The 18,868-nt window shown below is 37.1% G+C and overlaps 1 protein-coding gene across 1 annotated transcript; it reads right to left on the minus strand.

The window, feature by feature from the left end:
• Positions 1-890: 890 nt before the first annotated feature.
• kcnj14 (potassium inwardly rectifying channel subfamily J member 14) lies at positions 891-16,562 on the minus strand. The gene is made up of 5 exons (XM_028011227.1): positions 16,392-16,562; positions 8,167-8,272; positions 4,995-7,957; positions 3,857-4,174; positions 891-3,221 (listed from the first exon to the last, which is right to left on the minus strand). The coding sequence occupies exons 3-5, from the start codon at positions 6,042-6,044 to the stop codon at positions 2,991-2,993; spliced, it is 1,599 nt and encodes a 532-aa protein (XP_027867028.1). The 5' UTR covers positions 6,045-7,957; positions 8,167-8,272; positions 16,392-16,562; the 3' UTR covers positions 891-2,990.
• Between the last annotated feature and the right edge of the window lie 2,306 nt (positions 16,563-18,868).

The raw sequence follows: 18,868 nt of genomic DNA on the forward strand, positions 1-18,868 counted from the left end.
AACACGAGCCACTGTGGAGACTATTAATAGGACATAGAAGCAGTGAAGAAGAAAAGTGAGGGGAAACAGTGCATGGAACAGTATTAACATTGATGTTAACAAAGAAAATGTTACTAGTTAAAAACACAGTCCCTCCTAACGTTGCAAAACCTCTTGTATGACACGGCATCTGATTCTACAAAAATACTGGGACACTGCAGAGTTTGATCTATTATATAAGAATAGATCAAATAGATCTATTATATAGGCCATTTTACTTTTGTGCAAAACTCAAACAAAATTCCAGGTTGTGCATTAGACAGGCTAATTTAGGTAACTCCTCAAATGCTGCTTCCATTACACTTAAAACATTTAACAACTTAGGCTGTGTGATTCACATTAACTTGTAAAAGAATAAAACACACCCAAAAGTTCAAAGTGCTTCGTAAAATAACTAGAAAGTGCACATTCTATACTCTGTAGTATAATGAAGAAACAAAGCTTCTTATACATTCACTGTGTGCTCATTGTGTACCTGCTCAGTCGCTGAATGGATTAGCAAAAATTAGTATTTCAACTACCTCTGAAATCAGGACCTGGAATTACGTCACATACAATTCCACCCAAACTAGGAAGTCAGAACTACCAAGTTAGAAAAATTAAATATCAAATACAGCACCCTCTGAAGTCATAACTTTCAATTGGGGAGTATGAAATCAGAGTCAATGTGGCTGCTCTGCATATTGACATGGTATGAATTGCAGGAATAAACTGTATGTTTTAATTTCTGATGGTGTGGATCTCATTGACCTATGGCATACACATCACTGTGTGGCATTAATTTGCATATTTCTTCTTTGTTTAAATGCATATACAACAGACTTGTTGGACCTCTTAGAAGCAAAACATCACCTGTTTGCCAGCTTCCTATAAAACAAGATTAACTCAGGTGTTACATAATTCCCAAACAAAGGTTTCAATTTTAAATGTAGCATTGTTCCTGTTGTAAGGCAGAAAACCAGTGGAGTTTACTAACAACCCTGGTTAAATACTACGTGCCAATAACATTTCACAAAACTTCATAAAATATTCTGTAAAATGTATGCATTTATACACTGAATGAACATCCATCCATTCAGTTTCTACACCATTTTCTGTGGGCGATCCTAAGGGGAGGTGTAGTACGATCTGGACTGGTCACCAGTCTATCCCAGCAGCAAAACAGAGACAGAAACTATCATGTACACACCTGCTCACTACTAAGGCAAGTTAAGGTAGCTATTTACACATAACATGAATATTTTTGGAAAATGGAGGAAGCAGGAGTACCTGGAAAAAGCCCAAGTATGCTCAAGAAAAACATGCAAATATGAAGCTTCTTACTGCAGGGCAATATCACAAACAACTGTTCCACCATGCAGCACTCATCATAATCCCAAAATAGATCTCATACTGTTCTATGTGAAGGACTGATTTATCAGAAAAGCAAATAAACTGATTATTTCCGCATGTGTCACTACATCTGACATGCAGAGCAGCCAAACCTCTCACTTTCCAAATAGAAGTTCATACTTCATAGGGCATTCCAGAGCATTTCTTTTGTTTTGAAAACTGGAAATTCAAACCTTCAAGTACCATGGAAACAGGGAATATAATTTCACAAACCAAAAGTTGATCCTTTAGAAAAAAATGGGTATAACAAAAATATTCTTTTAAGCACAATGCAAGAAATAAACAGCTACAGATGAAGGGACTGTAGCTACATTTCTGAAGGCACCACATTTTCACAGAGAACCCATCTGTAATATATTTAAATTAGAAAGCTTTTACACAATTTATTGAGTTTAAAATAGATTAATATCTTATAAATATGATGTTTCAGTCCACTTGTGCAAATAAAAGACAGTTTTTACAGACACAGAAACAGCAAGACACCAAAATCTTGCCATCATCATAAATCTGTCCCACTCCAGTCAACTGAGTCACAACTTTCTGAAGTTTGAAGTCCTGTGTCAAATTCAGAACCAGCAGCAGCGACTGAAACGCTTCACAATTTATGACACCTTTGCTCAGTTAGCACATTTTCCAAAAATGACAGAATCACAAAAAAAAATGTTCTTGTTGACATATCATATATCAGGATTCAGAAGATATTAGAGCAAGAAAATGCAAGATTAACAGATCATCTGGACAAAGTCAATATCATCTATTCGACTGTGCTTTAACACCTTACCATAGACTCTCCTGAAAACAAATAAGTAATTTCAACTCAAAATATATTAAATAAGTCAGTGACATTATAGCAAGTCAAAATATCCCACAAAAAACAAAACAAAAAAGTAGAAAGCATGCACTACACTCAGCAAGGAGAATCTGTTGAAAACTGCTGCTGGATTCCAACAGTTTCTCCTTGTCACTTTTGTTCTGCAATGAGGATTTCTGTTCAAATACCAAAGTACCCGTTCTCCAGCGTTACAGAAAGGACACTAACTATACTTACCATTGGAAATGAAACACTGAAGTGATAAGTCAGCATAGTTTTGAAAATGCATTCCTGAGTAACAACAAACTTATGTCACAACAGCAGCTGAAAGAGAAGCAATTTTTTCCAGTTCAGAATCACTGAGAGCCAGTGACGAGTTGTAGCCAGCGGGTGGAGCTGCTGCACATCCTTCTGATCAGGGATTAGAGTCAGATGACTGTGCTGTGGAAGTGATGGGCCAGTTGTGAGACTTAAACAAGTTTTCAATGATTCTGAAAGACTGCCAGGCCCAATCAGGCAACTAGGTCAGAGCTGTGACCAAACTCCCCAAACCCTTCTCTAACTTTTTCCTCTCTCTCATGTTTAACACTGGGTTCCAATATAAATCTAACAAATCTGGCAATGCTTAAATAGTTGATTTTCACTTCTCGCTTGGTCTGCCCAAATAAACTTGCTTGACTCTGTCTTTTTCGTGTTATCCCCTGAAGCTCAGCTTTTTCTCTGTTTAGCAGACTGCTACCCTCTATGCTTAGTTACAGTGAAGATGTTTTTCCAAGGATGGTCTTCGGGTGGGTTGGGGGGAACAGCCATGTTCTCGATCTGCTTCTTCATCTGGGGAGGCGAGCTCCAGGGCCACTTCATTCTCGTAACAAAAGGACGAGCAAGAGCTTCCGATGTACCTCTGCTCGGCCAGCTCTTTTGCACTGCATGACGGAGTGTTTGGGATTTCATAGGTCCGGTGGAAAAATGAATAGTCAACCTAGAAAAAAAAGAGAGTTTCATTAGTTTAATCCTCATTTCAAAGAGTTATTAAGATGTGTCCAAGGAGCACAAAATGCAAAAGATAAGTCATTTTTGTTTTAAGATTAGAAAACAACATTCCTTTGACCAATAGAACACCTTCTACAAAAATCTTTTCCTGTAGTGTATGACAAGCATTAACAAAATCTAAATCTGAAAAATATTGGACTCTTGATATCTTTAATTTGAGTACAATCATTTCAACTGAATTAAAATTTGACTATAGGAAATAATTGTTGTTTTACTAAACTATTAGTGTCCCAATCATTGGCACCATGGCTGTTAATTAATACTTTGAACAGTTCATTTTTGCCAATAAGCAAACATTTAGTCTTCTCGTCTAAGTCAGATTTTACATCACCAAGAGTCCCAGACATCAGCTCATTTCACAGATTTTCTATCAGATTTAGGTCTGGGAACTGAGATGGACATGGAAGACAGCAATTTAATGTCTGAATTTCAAAAATATATATCTTTATATTATCCTGGTATTTCAAAAACAAGCTTCCAGGAACCATGAACCTTTTTCATACATCTTTACCAAGGCTGCCAAGCATTTCAAAGGGCATTAATGTATTTTTTCTCCTTTCTGACCTGGTAGCCGTTTTTCCTCTCAAACAGTACGGGTTCAAAACGGTGTCCCCAGAGGATTTCAGAAGCCAGATAGGAGCTGCGGCACTGCGTTGTCATCGATGTGGCCTCCACCATCCCCTCAAGTATGACCACCACCTCCAATTCAGAGTCATTCTTCAAGGTTTTTTTGTCTATCTCGAAAAAAGGTGACTCTTCATTGATTTCGTGCACTATAGTCACAGGAGAGACCAAAAAGATGCGATCGGTGCCAGTATCAAAACCCACGTTGATGTCTGCGTTGTCGAGTGGCAGATACTCCCCCTCTGGTGTCACCCTTGGCTGAAAACAGATTTGGGAAAACAGAGAAAGCATAAGTATTTTTTAGGCATAAATTCTTATTACACTTCAAATTCAAAAAAACTTTCAAAAGGCAAAATGTTATATTTTGGAGCAAGACCAGTGTTTCTATTCACACTGCCAGTCCAGACGTTTATCTCTCATCCACCCATCTGAATATACAGTATGTAGCTCTGGCAAGTCGAAGAGTATTCCTTTGATGTTTGCAATCTTGATCCCATCTGCCCTGTTTGCACTTTGATATGGTTTTTATTTTCAAAGAGATCAAAATATTTCTGAGCTCTACTAATTTTGTTCTTAAGGAATATCTGGAGAGAGCAGACATGCACAGGTCTACACAAAGCAATGATGATGTGAAAACATTGGAAAGTACTAAATAATTTTAACTGAAAGCCTTTAAAGGATTATATTTATATTTATAGACAAAGAACAATCATCTACTAATATATGCAAGCGGAAATGGGATGATGAAGGACAATGGCTCTCAGTTAAGGAATTGTAGGCAAGTTAATCCATGGCAAATCTTCCAAACGCTAGAGAATAAAACAAACTCTCATTAACTGGGCCTTGGCAGAATACAAGCCAGATGGTCTAGAGACTCTCTCTTCCTCCCTCTTTCTGTCTCTTTTTCTCTCTCTTTCTCCCTTTCTTTCTCTCTTCCCCCATAACAATCTCTGGGGTGTCTTGTTTTTTTTTATTTAACCCATCTCTTGTTAAGTCCACCTTTATAATTTGGTACATTATGCAAAACTGTCCAAGTTCAGTTTTTATTGTTTTTATAGTTCATGTTTTCTCTGCTTACCTTCAGTAGTTGTGCTCTGACATGCGCCTCAACCAGGTGGCTCTTCCGTAGATTTCCCACCCTCCACATCATGCACAGTTTTCCGTCTCTCAGGGCCACCACAGCAGTATCAGAGAACACCAGAGTCTCGTTGCGCTTCTTGGGCTTGGAAATCTTCGCCATGACTGCCCCAATGATGAAGGCGTCAATAATGCAGCCCACGATGCACTGCAAAACGACCGCCAACACCGCCAGGGGACATTCTTCGGTCACACTTCTGAATCCGTAACCGATGGATGTCTGCGTCTCCAAGGAAAACAGGAAGGCTGCCATGAAGCTGTTTACTTGAAGGAAGCATGGCTCCTCTACCACTGCATCTCTATCAGACTCTCCCCCGGAGCCGGATTCTCCTGATCCAGGAGAAGAACCGGAACTGGGGGTAATCTGAATGGAGAGGTCACCATGTGCAGAGGCAATGAGCCAGAAGGCAAAGCCAAAGAGAAGCCAGGAAAGAATAAAGGAGAGCGTGAAGATGACCAGCATCCAGCGCCATCGTACATCCACACACGTGGTAAAAAGGTCGGTGAGGTACCGCTGGCCCCTCTCGCTCATGTTGACGAAGGTGACGTTGCAGCGTCCGTCCTTGCCCACAAAGCGTTGTCGGGGCCGGCGGTTTGAGCGCTTGGTGCGTCGCCGGCTGGTAGTGGAGGGGGAAGAGAGGGAATCCTGGTTTGCTGAAGAACATCTTTCCCCTCTCCCACCTTCACTAGCGCCTTTGGTATTCCTTGGACCTGGGCACATTCCTCCTGCTCTCACTCTGCTTTCTCCTCCAGCATCTTCACCAGCTGGCTCACCGACAGCACTCTGCGTCTGTGCGTTGTTCGTGTTGCGCTGAAGAGGTAGAGCTTTGCCATTGAGGGCATGGATTGGAGAGGAGCTGGTTGGGCTTCCTGACCCGGTTGGACTCTCTCTTGCCCTTGCACTTTGTGCTAGCCTCATGACCTCCTCCTCCTCCACTGGCCCATCAACCACAGCACTGAAGCGACGTTTAATACGTGCCGCTCCCATCATCTGAAGTAAAATCTCTGTATATCTCAGTGTGGCTTGGTATAGTCAGTAGATTTATTAAGAGGTTTTACCCTCAAAGTCCTCCAGTCTTTCTTAAAAAATGAGATCTTTGCGGTCCAAGCAATGACCATCAATCCAAACAGGCATTTGTTTCATCATCCACAACCGGTTGTTTGGTTCTCCAAAGTATGTAATTGTTCAGAAAAAGTGGGGTCTTATGTAATTATATTTATTGGTAGACCCAATCTTTGAAGTAAATAAAATCAGGTAATCTGAAGTGAAGGTTGACAAAAGCAAACCAAGGAGTCCCTATTTTGCAATTGCGTTCATGCGAAAGTTCATTCCGGGTGTTTCAGGGGAGAACTGACCTCAGCATGCGACACAAGAGCATGCAGGGCTGGTAGAGTTCAGTTTAAACCAATAAGAAGAAGGTATAGAGGTTTTGAGCAGGCATCATTTGATGAAGAATATAAACTGAAACTGCATTGCAGTTGGGTAATGCAAATAGAAGCATTTTAAGATCACTAAGCTCATGATGGCATACATTTCATAACAATGCAAATAAGTGCAAAACAAAACCTATTTGACTTCTGTTTGAGCAAACTATTCCAGAAAATAACATGCAGAAAAGTAGGAGAAAAAAACATGCAGTCTTACAATGAAAGATATTTCCAGATTTACATCCACTTGGAATTAGCATGAGGTAAAAAAGACACAGTAGAATGAAAGTCCTGTTTTAGACTAGACATGTCATCACAAAAAAGTAAATACAAACCATAAAAACTAAAAATGCAGCTCACTTGAACTATTTTAATAAATTGATAAGTAGGAAGGTCACTTTTGCAGTAAAAGCCCAACTGAATGTTATATATTGGTCATCATTCCTTATTTGATCATGTCACAGCTTTCGCTATTTCACATTTACTTTCTAAAAGACTACAGATCTGTATGGTGGACATTTTGAACTTGTTTAATGTACTGACCGTTTTACTGCAAATATTAATGTTTAGATTTCTACTTCTAACTATCACCGGCAGGAGACAACACCTCAGAATGGACGTACCTCATTACAAAACTGCATTATGACTGGGAAATCACTTAACACCTGACAAAAGTGGGGAAGAAAACAACAAGAAAAGATTACTATGATCTATCTCAAGAGAAACCAATAATTTTAAGTTTCTAAGTGATTAATTCAAATGTAAAGCAAAGGTAAATACACAGATCACTTTCTTAAAGTACTCAGCATTTGAGCGCAGATGAGAAAGCTGGTGGTAGTAGAAGATAGACAAATTACTGAAAAATAGGCTGCTATGAAGGGAAAACATTTCTGTGGATTTAGATCTCTTAAATCCTTGTTGTTTGACAAAGACATCAGAAACTGTTGTTTGATAACAAGATAATCATAATAAAATAAAATGCAATATAAAAAAACAACATGCACTACATTTTTAAAATTAATCATTAAGATTAAATTGAAACTGTTGCGCAAATACACCGTGCAAATAAAAATGTGCTCGTTGAATTACCTTGCTTAACCAGTTTATGTGACAATAAAGGTCCTTGGTCAAAAAATGACCCCAGAACCAAAAGTCATACCACTAAAAACACAAAAACTACCCAAAACAACAGAGAGCAGCAGCTTTGATATTTGTGCAAATACAGAAAAATACAGGTTTATAACAAATAAAAATGGGGGAATAAATCCCTCCTGAAGTGAGAAATGACATAAGGGTTCATCTTGACTTGTGCGTTGACCTTGCTTTGTTATACATGATCAGTAAGAGCAAATTTTCGATGTAAAGGAGGAAGGATCACTGGGCAGTCTGCCGTTTGTCCAGTTCCCTTTAATCAGATGCCAGGATTGGATTTGTGATCCTCTGGTTTGGACTGTCGGGACCTGACATGCAGCCAATCTTGAAAATAAATTTGGACAAACAAAAGGAGTAGAAATGTGAGAAACGCATCAGTTAAAATACTGTTTGCCAGAGAAAACTTATGAAGCAAAATCTTTAAAAAAAAACAGAGTGAAGCTCCGTCAGAATTATTTTTGTTTTCATTAAATTCTTAAAAGTTACGACATAATATGACGTATAATAAGATTAATGACAAGGATGATTCCTACCAGTGCTCCATTGCTGGTTTCTCACATCTACTGAGTGGATTATCTTTCTGTCGGCAGTCCTAACCATGAAGAATAAGTTCATCACAAGGATCCATGCAGACACAGGCTGTGAAGAAAAACATTAACACTAAATCTCTCTGCTTATTTAACCTTTGCATGTTTTTTTTTTTTTACACATTACAACCACAGACATCATTGTGGTATTTTTTTTTCTCTCTCTCTCTCTGTTGACAGAGACCAACACAAAATAGTATGATGATTCACGGTTTTCAAATGCTTTATGAATAAAAAATTGCATTTGTATTCAGACTCCCTACAAAAGGGATCAGCAACCATTCCCATTTCTCATTTTCCCTTTGGCCGAGACTTACAAAATTCATTTAGAGCCACAATAGAAATCTTTGAAACCAAATGACTTAATTTTTTAAAATGCCTCCAATAAGGAATTTCTTTAGCTTGTTAAATTAAAGAACAGCAATTTTTTTTTCAATACACCTTTTATTAAATTTCTATAGAAAATGACAGCAAAAGGTTTGTAGTTTGTAATCTACTTTTTTTTGTGGAAACGTGCAGATATTGTATGATCTACAGCAAGAAAAGCAGATGTGTGATTCAGGACAACCATTATGCTCAGGAATCAGCTGACATTAAAATGTCTCTATTAACTTTAATTAGAGCAGGTTCTGTGGAGTTTATGAAAGCCAAACAGAAATTTATCAAACATCTCATGTTCTTCCATAAAAGAAATTAACTGTTCTGCCAATACTTTTCAAGACTGTTTGACTTAAAGGGATCTAACCCAAAGCTTTCTACTTTCTTTCTGTGAAAAACTATGTGGCTCTAATGTGACAAATGTGAGAAGTTTGTAAAATCTTATAGGGAGCACAACACCGACCATTTGACAGACAGGGTTTGAGGCTTAATTGGCAGAAGACTGAGATTGGGGCTGAGAGGAAGAACCAGGACAAACTGTCTCCAAGAGATGATTAGGGGGTGATGAGACAGTGTTGATGTGCGAGGGATTACAGCTGCACTCCTGACTTGTGTAATGTTCACAGCAGGGTTTGCTAATCCTCAGCCCACTTGCATAACAAATAAAACATAAAAAAGCAAACCGTATGGTATATATTAACATGCACCAGATTTAGCTTAAGAAAAAAAACCCACTGAATAAAAGAGTCTGGTTAAAACATGCAATGTAAGGTGAATTAACAAACAAAATAAGAATCATAAGAACAACCAACTGGATACCCAGTTGCAGAGATGCAACTTATTAAACTATACTTAAGAAAACGTCATGAACAACTGCACGAGGAGGCTGTTATGACCTTGGTGACTGCAGTATCCTTCCATCCAGGAAACTGCCAAATAAACAATCTCTCAGGTCTGCAATCTGCCTCTGGACAACCAGCAGGAGTGGTTGGAGGAGGTGATGAGGGACGATCATGCGTTTGTGTACAGCATTGGTGCTATGAGAGAGTCCTGCTGCAGCAGCTTATCGTGTCAAGGTGGCAAATATCCCAAACTACTCCAGATACAAAAACATTCATGGAAGGGTACATTGGAAAATTGTTCAAGAGAAGCTGATGGGCTATACTGGCCAGAATCAAGCCACGAGGGAACGAGTCGGAAGGAAAAATGTTAAAGTATTATGTTTTTCTCCCCGTTGTCATATTTTGTTTCATTTGTTGATCTGTTATGATGATAATTAAGAGCGAACAACGCTTCATAAATCTATACACATTTCATTATTGTACAACTGATCAGCTTAACTAACAAAAAATACTATTAACTAATGCTTAATTGCTAATATTATTATCGTATTAGTTGATACCAAAAAGAAGGATCAGTTCAGCCTCCAGTCTTTTTATGGTTCCTTTCAAAAAACACTTTGCGGCTGGATTAAGGTGGGTTAACATAATTTCATTGTACAAAGAGATCTGCGAGGACAAGAGTAAAAGAAAAAGCCACATTTCCACAAGTGAACATTTCCACTCATGTTTGACCCAAAACATTAAGGCAGTGGTGTTCAAAGTCTCTCCCTGGTTTAACACACTTGGATCCAATGACGGCTCATTAGGAGGCCTAAGAAGAACACTGACATGCTGAAAAGGTTGTTACTACCACCAGGGAGAGAACTAACACATGCAGGATGCCGGCCCTCCAGGACCCACTTTGAAAACCACTGCATTTAGGTATCTGCTAGAAATCAAAGGTGAATTATCACTGTAATTTCAATTATACATAAAGAAAAAAACCCCCACAAAGGTTGAGAATGGTTCAAATTTAAAGTTTTGAATTAGCCGCCAAATATCACCAAACCAGACTGGATGGTGATAATGAATATAGAAAAGGTAATACAAAGCATAAGGTAGTTTAGTTTTTAATTTTATTTTTTTGCAATTTCATATCGTAGCAGATTCATAGTTGACTTTTAAAAAATACTTTTTCTTGAAATTTACTTCTGAAAGAAAAATTCAGAAAGAAAAAAAAGACAAGAAAGAAAAAAAGCATCACATTGTGTTTATTTGACTCTTTTGTTTGTTTTGTCTGTGGTTGTTTTGCAAAAATGTATTATTTTTATTTGTATTTTTTTTTAAAGGGCACATCTACTGATTTTTAAAGATTTATCCAGATTGTAAAGATTTTGTGCCCAGAGTCGGATTTAAGAGTTGCTGAGCTGGTTTTGAATAAGTTTCATTTAGCACTCTCTGTTTTATGCTAACGTTAATTGACCTAATCTGTCACATTTCCTGGCTTTAAACTCAAACAGTTTGACTTGATGCATATTTACAAACTGTTTGAAGTATTTGATTGTTTTAAATAGGCTGATGAAGGAAGAGTTGACTCAACAAGCAGGCACATATGTAAAAGACAGAAGAGAGAAGCCACAATGGAGACATCAATACCTAGTATTGATCAGTGAAGGTCGGAAACCAGGCCACATATTGGCTATCTGTCTCTCAGAGTCACGTGGCTCACCGCTGAACACATTTCTCTTCATCTCTTTGAAGTTTAGCTAATCTATGCAATTTCTCCTCACAAATCAGACACTTTTTGTGCTTCATATATACAACGCAAGACTCAAACATCTAAAATAAAATGAACAAACATGAGATCTTCAAAGTCCTTTCACTTCAATCTGTTTAAAAATTGTAACAGGAGCTTCCATTAAATGCAAATTGTGGCAGTGGTATCTTGCTTTATTCTTAAAGCTGTATTTCTTGTCAAAACCAAAAGACTAATCTACCCATAATGCCAGAGCTCACGAGGATCCCAGGTGATATGAATGCTTATGTAACCCACAAAAAGACTCGAATCATGTCAGCACTTAATCTAAATACCCCCAAAATATACAAAGAGTCAACAATCTTTATGCTAGACTAAGATTAGTCTGATTAAAGGTACAAAGGGAGTTGATAACTTAAAAAAAAAAAAAAAACACATGCTGGCACAAATGATTTTCTCCGCATCCTACAATAAACACAAACAAGAAGTCATGTTGACATCTGTTCTTAATCTGTTAATTGAAACTATTTCTGCTGCTGCGCCTCCCTCAGTTGCGTGCAGAGATAAAGACCAAGTTTTAATCCGTAGGGGGTTGAGATGTTGCAGGTTGCAATGGGTTAGTTAGAACTCTACACAATTCTTTTCCAGTTACGAAGATGCCCAAGACACATAAACGAATAAAAACAAAACATTGAGAAATATGGCACTATTTATAGATTTCATTTGAATATTACAAATAACTTACATGGCACTCATTGTTCAATTGTTTGAAGGTCTCCTTACAAAGATTACACATAAAAGGTTTCTAACTTCCTAAAATATGTTTATGAAGTTTGTCATGCTCAACATAAACATCCATTCTGTATGTTTTTTTTGTTTTTTTTTTAATAATTCCATAATTTCTGAACGTATCCCAGCTGCTCTGTTTTAGTTTGTCCCAAAAATTTTATTCCAGCCTAAAACTCTTTTACCTTCAAAACTGGAGCAATAAAGGATTCATGCTGTACTAGATCATCTTTTTTCCAACACCTTCAACTATGTGGCTGTAGTTTAGATGCCTTGAGTATTTGTACCCATTGAACTTTTACACATTTTATCATGTTACTTTCTCCAGCTTTAATGTACTGGACCGAGATTTTATGTGACAGACCGACACAAAGTCTTAGTGATAGAGAAAGGGAGTAAAAGTCATCTTTTTCAATTATTTTTTGCAAATAAGATCAGAAGAATGCAGCTTTAAGCCCCTTTTGGTTATACTTTGTACTATTTTGCTTTTACAGCTGTGAGTATTTTGAAGGTCTGTCACTCAACTTTGCAAATCTTAAGGGATTTTTTTTTGTCCATTCTTCTTTGCAAAATAGTTGAAGCTCAGTCAGGTTGGACAGAGAAAGCTGCAAACCTCACTTTTCAAGCCTGGAAACAGATTGTTAGTTGAACTTATCGGTGGACTTTGACTAGTTCTTCAAATATATGCATTTTTTTTAATTAAAAAATTAAATTATGGCTCAGACTGCATCTTTAGAGTCAATTCCCTGCTTCCGTTTCAGCCTACAGTAAGTTTTCTTTTAGGATTACCCTAGAAGAATCTCCGTCCGTCTTCATACAAACTCTGACCAGCTTCCCTGTCCTCAACGTAGAAAAGCATCACCATCGTGATTTACCAACTTTCCCGGTGAGAATCATGTGTTCAGGGTGATGTGCAGTGCTAGTTTCCTAACACCTACAGAAATCTGCATGTAAATCAAATAGTTTAATCTTTGTTTAACCTGACTAAAGCACAGTGTTCCACATGTTTACTGTGTTCTCAGGCAAAGCTTTTTAAAGTTGTATTTTAAAATGGTTTTCTTCTTGCCACTCCCCCATAAAGCCATTATTTGCAGAATATATAGCAAACAAACTATCCCAAAGAAAACATTTACCTCTTGGCTGCTTCTCTGATTGGTGCTATGGGGTCTTCACTTAACAGTTTATGATTAGGTGAATAAGCAAAGCAGTTGTTTAGTAACTAGCTGTAAAAGAGAGTAGGCATCCAAATACAAATGCATGCCTCACTTTTCAGATTTTTTTTTTTTTTTTAAATAAAAGCCTTGATAAGTATGAATAATTTATTTCCCTTCATAATTATGCACTACTTTGTGTTGCTCTATTGCATTTTCTTGCTATGAAACATATTGAGCGTGCGGTGCTAATGTAACACGATACAAAAAAAGTTACTAAATGCTAAATGAAAAAAGTCAAGCCTTTTTTGCTGCCTACAGCAGTTTGATAATTAATGGGAAGCTCATGCAAAACTGATCAATAATTGTACATGAACCAATGGGTTTGAATGGTTTTAGCAGGAACAAAAGGTAAAAAAGAACAGAGTGCTTGAACAGACTATAAAATCATGAGCAAATAACACATTTTCATCACAGAGCACAGATGTTTTGTGAAAGGATTCATCTGGAAATATAAAACTTCCTTTTGTTACAAATTTCACTGCTAAAACAGACATGTCTGCTGCTTGGTTTCATAGTGGCACCGATATCTACTTTAATGAAGAATTTGTTGATGCCCATCAATCTGGAAAGCATTACAAGACTGTGTTATTTTTCATAAGTGGAATACATTTAAGGCAGTTGCAGGGTTTCCCCCAGAAAACCTGCTAAGCCCGATGGTTGGGCGCTAAAGCCGTCATTCATCCAGCGCCCCGCCGTGTTTCTGAGTTAAAAAATGTTTAAAGTTGACAGGAAATTTGAAAATATCACTAGATAATAATGTGTTATTGAAAGATTGGAAAATTAATACCTGAACACCAACTAAAGTTTTACATTTTTTAAAAAAGGCTTTTTTTTTTTATTTTACTGCGACGTACTGAACAACTTAAAAAACTCTTTCATTATGATCCTTCTTTTAGCGTACATTGAAATAATTCGCTTTTGAGACTTTTCCGAGTACAGTACATACAATTCAGTCAAAATCATTTTAAGCAACATTAGGAAAATCTTAGTCCAAATTATGCTAGTTAGTAGTTAGATCAGGCAAGGCTAAGTACACCCCATAGCCTATAGAACCAACTTTAGTACTTGCAATAGCTGATTTAATCAGTCTCCTACATATCAGTAGAAGATCTAATTATTGAACATTGCTTCAGTTGACTGAAGCTTGCAGGAATTTGTTGCAAAACAGGCTGAACAGCTTTGCAGTCCTGGGTTCAAATTCTAACTGGGATCTTTTGGTGCTGAATTGGCATGTTATCTCAACAACTACATGCTTGTCAGATTAACTGGAGGTTATCCTTGGACATGAGTGTCTCTCCCTGGTGATGCACTTGTACAGTGTGTACCAGACCTCAAAGCCACTGAGCATTGGAGATAGTCACCAGCCAGGACGCCAGGACATGACGCTGGCCAGGAACAAGACGTATGGACGTTCCTGAACACATCTTCTTTAAACTGAGATCATAAAGCAGTGCAGTGAAAAAGTAATTGTCCAAATAAGGATTTCATTTATTAAACTTATGAGCGCTACAGTGCTCTAGATGTTGTTCTGGGTTCTTTTCTCACCTCTTGGATGAGCTGTCGAATCATTTTTGGGATAATTTTGGTAGCGCAGCCACTCCTGCTTCTCATCTGTATTCAAGTTTCTTGAATTGGGAAATGATGCATTGAGATTTTTGGCCCTTTATTGTCAGACAGGTTCTATCTGAGCGATTTCTTTATTGTACGGGACAGGCAGTAACATTTTTAAAAGCAGGCAGGTTGATGTGATTGGTGTTTTGTTTTCACTGAAGAAATAAAATAATCTTTTGTAAACCCATTTCTATGTCTCTGGTTGACTTTTTTCTGATGCTAAAATTAGCTTAGAAATCTGAAACATTTAAAGGTGCAAAACGGAAAAAGGAGATTATTTTTTTATACATTGTAAAAACACAATCTTGCGCAACATCAAGCATTTATAATGATAGTCTTTACAAAGACACCACCACCCCTCCACAACATACTTCCCTAAAAAAATCCTGACCCATGCGTGCTCTGCCACTCGATATAAAGTCGCTTTATCTAAAAGTGCCAACATAGCTGCTATGAATGGAACAGCATCCACTTCCTGCTTTATATAGGACATTCACAACCATGACAAGCGGTGGCTAACCAGTTGAGAACAACTGTATCAAACCAAATCTAAAACACAGCAGTGTTCCTGATGGCCTCATGGGAGCTCAGAAAATAAAAAAAAGGGATTAACCTCCAAATCATCAGGGCATGTCAAACCCTGTGGTCTCCTTATCCATCCAGCTACCTTTGGTTTGTTTACTGCAGCAATGATATCTACAAAGGTTTTCCTTATTCATCAGATCACCACATTTAACACATTTTAATGGACTATGTAATGAAAGTACATGTACTTTTAGCCTCAAACCATGTAGCAGCAGTGCACACATTTTGTTGGGGGGATAGTTTAAAAATAGATTTAAAATCCACCAAAAAAAGAAATTCTGGGTGTTTTCTGATTAAAGAAAAAAAAACAACTAAGTTGCACATTTTATGATATGTAAAATATGTATATATCCAAAAGTCACATAATTACACATTGAAGATTGTGTTTATCTGATTAGGTTGTGAAATCCTGAGTTGAAAGAGAAACAACCAAAAGATAATTAGAGTACAATTCATGCATCTCCTTATTATTCAGATATCAAACAAGATCTTGCAGTTTGTGGTAAAATGTAAATTGTAAAATTGACAGGTGGTCTAGATACAACTGTCAATTTTAGAAAAACTTCAGATTTATTTCCTTGGCTGTGGTTATCTTTCTTTCCAGATCTCATCAGTGTCACATCACTGAAGGGAAAGATTAAACTTAAGAGTTACTGTGAAAAATATAAATAAAACATTAATATTTAATATCTAAGTTAGATGTAATACTTTAATACATACGATGTATTGCTTATGTATAATTGATTGATTACTAATAAAATTATTTAATATTTAGACTAGAATGAAGAATGGAGGGAAATTGCGTGATGAATAGTCGCAGTCACAGATTTTTCCAATACTGACAGACGGACTGAATTAAACATGACCAAGACTCTAGAGCTGATATCGCACAAACCAAAACTAATCAGCAAGTAAGCCGACACTCATGAGTTTAACAGCATTAAATCCCTAAACTATAAGAGTGCATTATCTTTTAATATCAGCAGCTATTAAGAGTTTAGATTAGCAGAATTCACTCACCCTCGATGTGGGATTTTTTCACAGTCAAACAAGCGCCAAACTCGGTTGTTTTTCATTAAAAGTTAAGGTTACTTTTTTAGGGAGGGGAAAAGCTGTAAAAGGAAAAGAAATCAAAGTAAAGCTCTGGGCGAGATATCCTGCACCGACGCTCTGTCCGCGTGCCTTGTCCAAGCGCGCTCGTCCAATCAGCGGCGTGCACGAGCCCGCGCGCAGCGGCTGCATTAGATCCTCCAGCTGCTGCTGAATCACGAGGATTAAATCTGAATTTCTCTCGGAAAAGTGACGAAGAAACGCACCCATAAGTGTACTTACATTTATAACTATATACAATTTTCTCTTTAGTTTAAATGGATTTAAAAAAAATGCATTTAGTAATTTAAAATCTGACATGAAAGCTATAAATAAAAATGTAGGTCAATTTTCTTAGTTTCATTGTTTATTTATATCTTATAAAATTTTCGATTTACTCAAGTTTTCTATCATATACTCACACCTTAGTCTTCTTAACAAACAATATATTAAGATTCAGAAATGAAAAGTTACAGTTAATTTTGCCATGCATTTATATTTCACAATAAGAACAAAAGTCAAAGACCTTTCAGACAGTTAGCTTTTTGTGAGTGATTGTGAAACAAAGACTGAAAGAGGGCGCCAGTATGTGTGTATGAGTGTATGTGTTACTTAATCTGATTTAATCCCAGTCAAGAGAACCAGGAGGTCCTATGATGTCATGGGCTCAGTAGTTCTATAGAAAAGGGGATCAGACAGAGGATAATAAAGAGCAAAACTGCAAAAAAAAAAAAAATCAAATAATGAAATAATCAAGATGCAATGGACAACCTATTGCTTTTTAACATTATCAATGCCGAGTAAACGTTATGTACAAGCTGCTGTGCAGGGCCTATTAAATTGCATAAGTGTTTGTGTGAAAACACTCTTGCAAATGTAATTGAATCATGGAAAACTGTCAGGGAGGAGGGGCTGAAACTGAAAGAATCAGCCAGGCAGGAAAGTGATGTGGGGAGATATGATTATGTCAGCAAATTACCACAATAACAGCTAACTGAACCATGATCAAAATTACATTTAGAAAATGTAATTTATATAAATACAAGAACATCTAAAAACACTACTCAACTTATTTCTGAAAGTGGAACTCATATTTTATATGCATTTCTGCATTCCATGCCTTACAATTCTCCCTGAAACTTTTGATTTGATTTTGCTTTGCAGTCAATTCAAGTCTGTTTCCCTGTTGCTTCATTTTTTACCACACTTTTCCTTTTACTCAACTTTGCAATAAAATGCTTTTTTAGTAATCCTTGCTTGGCAAAATGTCCACATCATGAAACAACACTGGCAGAAAATGGGTTTTCATGATACTGCTTCTTAATGGCGTCTAAAATATTAAGTGAAAAAACAAATGAGAAATGTTTCAAGCTGGTTATTTTTGATCGTTTTTGTTTAGCATACAAAATATGAAGCTGCAGTTTAATGAACCTGATTGTTGTTCTTACCTTTTCTTAATAAACTGGATATTTTAAACTTTAGTCGTGCCAACAGTGTTCATTTCCATCTGCTAAACTGTGAGCCAGTATTTCCATTTACTCATTTAAAAGAGTAAATGGTCAAACTTACCTTTTATATTAGCAATTTAAGATGGTGGTCGACTCAGCACAGGAGAGAGCAACCCCTCTGTGTTTTACATGTTCTGCATTTGTTTTCTAAATACAACATTTAAGAACATTTAATGATCAGCGTTGAATAAGGATGTAGGAATGTAATACTGATCTCAGGCCACCAGTGGGCAGATTTAAACTAAATATGTATCCAGCAGAGACCCTCCAAAGAAACTTGTCTCTCAAGAGACACACTGACTGTTACACATCTGAGCTTATTCTTTAAAAACAACCCATTATTTTCAAGTCTGTAACGTTGCCATATCTTCTTTTCTTGTTTTGTAACTTTAGAACCACATAATTCAATGTATTTTAATGGATCTTTAAGTGATGTAATATGTAAATGAAGTCATGAATGACTATAAAACAAGGGCTTTGTTAGAAATATTTAGTATATTATCTTATGTTTGTTGTGATCTTATATTCACTGTGTTTGATGTGTGAAGTTGTTGTACTGTTTCTCCCCATTGTTCTGTGAGTTTTTAGCTCCTGCCTTGCAGCAGAAGGAATTAACAGGAACTGAACTCAACCTTCAGCTCGTAGGTGCGGCGTGTCTGCACTCAACATAACAGAAGAAATAACTGAAGAAACGGCAACCTACGTAACTGACTTGAGACAACAGAGTAAGCTATGTAACTAGGGACCGGCGCTAAGGAAATAAAAAGCGAGGGTGCGACAGAACTTGCTTCAGGTCGTGTAGGAGATTGTAACTGAAGCAGGTTCCTGTCCGTCTTCCTTGCAAAAAACCCCCTAAACTCTCTTGTCTTTCTCCTTTTTGTGTGGTGTTTAAATGTAGGT

The sequence above is a fragment of the Xiphophorus couchianus genome, chromosome 3, assembly GCF_001444195.1.
Source record: "Xiphophorus couchianus chromosome 3, X_couchianus-1.0, whole genome shotgun sequence".
NCBI lineage: Eukaryota > Metazoa > Chordata > Actinopteri > Cyprinodontiformes > Poeciliidae > Xiphophorus > Xiphophorus couchianus.

Coding starts and splice junctions, on each gene's coding strand:
- kcnj14 (XM_028011227.1), bottom strand. CDS start 6,044: ATGATGGGAGCGGCACGTATTAAACGTCGCTTCAGTGCTGTGGTTGAT. Junction 4,175..4,994: donor TCAGAGCACAACTACTGAAG/GTAAGCAGAGAA, acceptor ATCTGTTTTCAG/CCAAGGGTGACACCAGAGGG. Junction 3,222..3,856: donor AGAGGAAAAACGGCTACCAG/GTCAGAAAGGAG, acceptor TTTTTTTTCTAG/GTTGACTATTCATTTTTCCA.